Consider the following 6,000-nt stretch of genomic DNA (forward strand, 5'->3'; position numbering starts at 1 on the left):
TAAATTCTTCAATGAGCTGAAGATGTTTTTTTTTTACTTTTGCACTTACCGCAATTCTTTTCCACTTGAGTTCTTTTGGCCATACTGAGTTGATCTGAGCAGTACTGAGCTGTACTGAGCTGATCAGCTGGTTCAGCTAACTTCATTGGTTGGCTGGAAAATCAATTTACTGGCATTCTGTGCATACATATAAAAACGGCATACGTTTGCTAACAAAAAAACTTCCAAACGTATGCTATCGCACCGTGCAAACGTTTGCCAAACAACACTCGCTGATTGGTCAATTAGCAAACGTTTGCTAAAGGCAGTTGCATACGTATGCCCGTTTCCATACGTATGCCCCAAACGAATTATGTCTGCAACGGCCTTCCACAGACGGAGCCCACTGTGTGGATGGAGTGCGTAGCACAGCGCACATTTCGTGACGTCATAATTTTGGTCACCAAAATTTTGCCGTCAGATCGGGTTCAGGTGATCTAAAAAGGGTCTCAAAACACCATCTCTCCATTGTTCTGGAGACGTTTTTACCTTCTGAAAGTTGATTATTCATATTCCTAGAGACATAAGCTTTCCAGAAATGTATAAATCACCTTGTTTATGAATATCATCCTTTTTTTCTCGTTCACCATACTTTAAAGATTACTTAGACACAGTTACAGTGAGAAAAGGACGGGCCGAGCCACAGCTGAGACTGTATGTACCTCCAGAGCTTGGCCAAACGCGCTGCCGATTTTGGTACTGCATTTGGCCTTTTGCGTGTATACAGTGAAATGAAGGCCGGGCTCGGCCACAGCCGATCCCAGCCCTTTCACTCACTTTCACTCACATGTCAAATGCAAGTATGACTTTTAATATTTTTTTCTCTTCTTCTTATCTCCATAGATCTGCACCGGACATTTCCAGATAACATCTACTTCAGCAATGATGCTCAGTTTAGCAAACGTAAATCATTGGCCAATGTACTGTCAGTCTTTGCCCACTACCGTCCTGAGGTTGGCTACTGCCAAGGACTCAACTTCATTGTTGCTCTCATGCTCCTTGTCCTGCAAGATGAAGAAAACTGCTTCTTTCTGCTCTTGGTCCTAACAACAAGAATTCTACCAGGTACTGTGTTGCCTTTCTAAAAATTATAAGTAATGATAGGTATAATATTTCCAGCCTCTAAAGTGATGGAAAAGAAGAATATCCTATATTATCTATCTGTTGTTTGTGGTCATAACCTATTACATGTTTATCTTCTTTGAAAGAGACTGGTTAAGATTTCATTCAGAAGAAGGTTAGGAAGTTGGTAAGGGTGAAGCCATTGACCTTTACATCCTCTAAAGACTTTACAATCAGATGTTATCAATGTTTAATAGGAGTCATTACAAGGGGCAAGTAACTCAAATGATAGTGGCTCATGCAGGGGCTTCAAAAATTGTTCCAAGGCACTGACAAACAACATCTGATAGAGGTCGTATAGCAGTACTGTAAAGGAAGATATTTTTGTGTGAGTAAATTTTTGCGCTTGATCGGGTAAGATGAATTTGCATGTCTTTGATTCTGTTGAATCAAGACATTTAATAGTGATGCATATACCAAGCAAAAATATTCACATGCTTTTATCTTCGCCCTATTTCAAAATCCTTTCGCTTGTTGGAACGTGTTGACTCTTTCGTGTCTTGACCACAAATGTCCTCAGCGGCTTTGTGCACTTGCATTTTCAGATCTGCATTGACATCATGCAGTCCTAAAACATGCCGGGTGTCTTCCGCTTTCATTTGCGAAGCTGCTGCACCGCAAGGATTCTTTCAGGATCATTTACAGAAGGGGGGAAGTGTTACGGACAAGCAGGATGTCCTGACTATGTCCTCACAACAAGTTGCTAAAGGTGTCAGGAAGTTCATTGCCGCATCTACATTTTGGTCTCGATCAAAATTTGGATGCAAAATTGTTCTCTTTCCTGAAGGTGCGGAAACACTGGGACACGTTTAGGAATGATAGAGACTGTGAACAGACTCTTTCAAGAACATGTGGAGAGGTTGCCGAATGAATGCGAAATTACTAAATTTGCTTTCTGCGTCTTTGTCCGCCCCTAGGGACACCAGGTTTTAAGGACTACCTATGTTGTAGTGCATTCATGACCTGTGCATACAATTTGTCATGACTTCTTTGAAGTAACGTGTTAAAGGGAGAGGTTAATCTAAAGACCATGAAACAGAGAGAGAGAGAGAGAGAGATGCATTTGAGGGATGTTAGCAGGAGAGCCTGACCCTACTCCTTCCCTTCCAAGAACTTGTTGGCTGTAAAGGGTGATGTAACCTGTTGAGTAATACTTGCAACCTGATGTGTCCCCACAGATTACTATGTACCCCATATGAGTGGGTTGAAAACAGACCAGGAGGTACTGGGAGAGCTCATCAAGGAGAAATGTCCTGATGTTGCCAGGCACATGGAAAAGGAGCAAGTGCCATGGTCTATTCCAACTACCAAGTGGTTCATCTGCCTCTTTCTTGATGTCCTGCCCATTGAGGTGAGGTCTTAGCCACTGCCTGTGTGGTATCAAGCAGGGTTAAAACCTTTCACCAATTTTGCTTGCCCTGTTTTTAAACAACTGTCAAGGATTTTTTAAGAATGACTATAGTGGTATGAAAGGCATCTCATCTGAGATTAACTCCTTGTTATGGCAGGGAGATACTGCATCCCTTATTTGGGTGTGTTTATGCTCAATTTGCGAAGGCAGAATCAGCATTGTGAAATGCCAATTCAAAACGCTGATTCAAATCGCCGTTCTCGGGTACACTGTGTATGCTCACTTTCTTGGAGAGAGCCTTTACGATTGCTTCGTTGACCTCAGCAGAGGCAGGACAAATTGGGGTGCGCGCTTTTTCGGAAGTTCTGGCCCGAGTTGGTGCATAGTTCACGTTTCAACTGGCCACGTATTTTAATAGCATGTCTAAAATACAGTATCATTTCAATTATTTCAGTAATACACATGTACGAACTGTAGACAATGATAGGAAATACAAGTATTTGTTTTATCGAGAAAATTGTTGACAAAATTGGATAGTATTGTGAGCCATTCATGCATTAACGCGTTCGTGTATGAACAATATACAAATGTACCAACAGGGAGCTCGAGCTAAAAAGCACAACACATGCAGATTGTACATAGCGCAGTTACAGTAATTGAAAGGTCGGCTGGCCCAACGCGCACATTTTCACGCACACTGGAAAGGCGATGAGATGACGTCATTTTAACGCGTACACGGGTAATTCTGTGAAGTTGGGGCACAAAGTGTGACATTTTAGCATAACTCAATACTATACATACATGTATATCGTTTATAGGCTTTACATTATATTCTATTAAGACCATACATTTTCCTGGAAATTTTGTGCCATTCAGACTCAATTTTGATGAAGTTATTAAAACGATATGTAACGGTGTCCTGTAGCATCGTGACGTGTCCATGTAGCATCGTGATAGTTAAAATCTGGTCCTAAAAGACAAATTAACGCAATTAGCTTGACAAAAATTTGATATACATATTCATGATTACTAGATTAGTCAGATAGCTAAATATCTTAACTCTCCTTTCCACAGTTTTACTTTTACAAGGAAATTACACAATGTGTTGCTATGCTACGCGGTGTCCACCAAATGTCACAAAAAAGGACACCGCATAGCATTGTGATATATTTTGTAATTTTTTTAAAAATTAAAACTGTGTACAGGAAATTTGAGATATTTAGCTATCTCATTCATATCTTGTAAATATGCATATTGCATCAAATTTTGGTCAAGCTAATTGCCATAATTTGTCTCTTAGGACCAACTTATAAAATATCACGATGCTACATGGACACGTCACGATGCTACAGGACACTGTTACATATTGTTTAATAACTTCATCAAAATTGAGTCTGAATGGCACAAAATTTCCAGGAAAATGTGTGGCCTCAATGCAAATGTAAAGCCTACAAACAATAAATGTATAGTATAATTAATATTGAGTTATGCTGAAATGTATTTTTTAACCCTAATCAGGCTGGGGGGGGGGGGCGGAATCTGCCCCCCTCGACGTTTCGCACAATATCTTCGCAGCGCGATAAGCTCCCGCCGCGATGTTCCATGACTTTTTTCTTTCAAGTATCGCGCAACTTTTGAGACCAAAATTGTTGCGCCCGCGCGTACCGTTTTGACGCGACGCCCGTTCGAAAAAAATTTGTCAACCCCAAAATTGCTCCAAAACTTTATTTTGTGTACAAATCCAATGCAAATTGTGTTTTTTCAATTAATTCACATAAAAATTCATATCTTGACTTAGAATGGACGAAATTAATTTATAATAAAGCTTCGAAAAATGTCTGTGACAAATTTTGGCCAAAAGACAAACAAAAACAAAAGGTCGAAAAACGAAGAAATACATAAGAAATTCAAAAAACAATCAAATACATAAGAAATTAATTTCGATACAGATTTTTTTTTATCCTATGTCTCAGGAGAATGATGCAAGAAACATTTTTGAAAAGAAATTAGCTTAATTAGAGCATTAATAAGTGATTTAGAGCCCAAAACTGATTTTATGCATAAATTCCAATAATTAACTCTTTATGTGCCACGTTCGCACGTCCGACTCAGTCGGCGGCGTGCCAACTTCGCGTATTCTGCTCAACAAACAAAGCCGCCAAGACCGATCGATAAACCGCTAATTACTGCTAATCCCACGGCACAATGAAAGCGTTTCTTGTGCTTTTGTTCCTCTCGTATACGACTTGCATTCTATGTGGTGGTGGACAATCAATCGATGTTCCCAACTAGATTTGCTCATACATTCTAAGTTTCTGTCACGGTTTTATGTGCAAAAGTCATGTCTTTACAGTAATGTAGCAACTGGTCATTCAAACAAAAAATTGAAAATAGATTCGTCATACAATTTATATTGTAACAAAGTTTGGCATTCCTCCTTGACTTTGCCTACTATTATGCCCATCTTAACAGAAATTTGTAGAAGTTATATAAATCGGAAAAGCAGAATTCTTTCTCAATTCTGACTACCTTCGTGTCTCAGAATAACGTGGCACACCGGGGGTTTCCACCATGGCACATAAAGAGTTCATTAATATAAAATATAAGAAAAATTTTTCGGAGAAAGCAACCATACATTTTGATAGCATACGTCGCGGGCGTCGCCTGTGCCGATTTTCGGCGCGATCACGCATTTTATAGGCGAGATCTGAAGGGGGGGGGCGAGATCTGACCCCACTAGGAGCAGTAGATGGCCTGTGTATCATGCCTTGTGAGTTCTTGTTCATACTACTTATACATCATGCATACACACTTTATGTTTTATGCTCCTTGAATCTTTTTCCCTTTGCTCATATTTGTTTCATTGATATCAGACAACCTTGAGGATATGGGATTGCTTGTTCTATGAGGGATCCAAAATTCTATTCCGTGTCTGCCTGTCACTCATTTTGAGGAATCGGGAGGAGATTCTTGCTGCCAGCAACATCTCAGCTCTGGTTGATATCTTCAAACGGGCAACAAACCAGTCTGCCAACATCAACTGCCATACGTTCATAGAGGTAGTTTTTAAAGGGAATCACTGCATGTGCATTAAATTTCCATTCTACTAGCCTATCTCTTTAACCCTTTCACGACCACATTCTGTTTCACATACCCCACTGCCAGGACCACTTTAAATTTGTGCAGCAGCGTGCTCAATGCAAACTGCTCTTCAATTTGAGAATACATCTTTTCACAAGCCACGACTGAGAAATTTTCCTGTATAAAAGATGTTCTCTGATAATTGTATTTTTATTCTGTCAGCTTCGTGTTACCCTGGAGATGATAGAAAATTAATATTTAGTCTAGAAAACTAGAATTGATAGCTAAACTTACAATACTGTAGCACTCCCATAGACACACCTATGTAATTATTCACTTGCGAAGCACAGCAAGTCTGGGCTTGCGATGAATTCGAGTGGAAGGGGAGCTTTGTTGACCGAATGAGA

The 6,000-nt window shown here is 39.9% G+C and overlaps 1 protein-coding gene across 1 annotated transcript in view; it reads left to right on the top strand.

The window, feature by feature from the left end:
• LOC139735364 (growth hormone-regulated TBC protein 1-A-like) overlaps nucleotides 1-5,772 on the top strand; it is a 45,311-nt gene extending 39,539 nt beyond the window's left edge. Inside the window, exons 4-6 of the mRNA XM_071646118.1 lie at nucleotides 883-1,104; nucleotides 2,340-2,512; nucleotides 5,386-5,772. Coding sequence (XP_071502219.1) covers nucleotides 883-1,104; nucleotides 2,340-2,512; nucleotides 5,386-5,622 — 632 coding nt within the window. The 3' untranslated portion in view covers nucleotides 5,623-5,772. The remainder of the gene's footprint in view (nucleotides 1-882; nucleotides 1,105-2,339; nucleotides 2,513-5,385) is intronic.
• Nucleotides 5,773-6,000: the final 228 nt, after the last annotated feature.

The sequence above is a fragment of the Diadema antillarum genome, unplaced genomic scaffold (genome assembly GCF_040938485.1).
Source record: "Diadema antillarum isolate AM-2024a unplaced genomic scaffold, OU_Dant_1.0 scf00000027, whole genome shotgun sequence".
Classification (NCBI taxonomy): Eukaryota; Metazoa; Echinodermata; class Echinoidea; order Diadematoida; family Diadematidae; genus Diadema; species Diadema antillarum.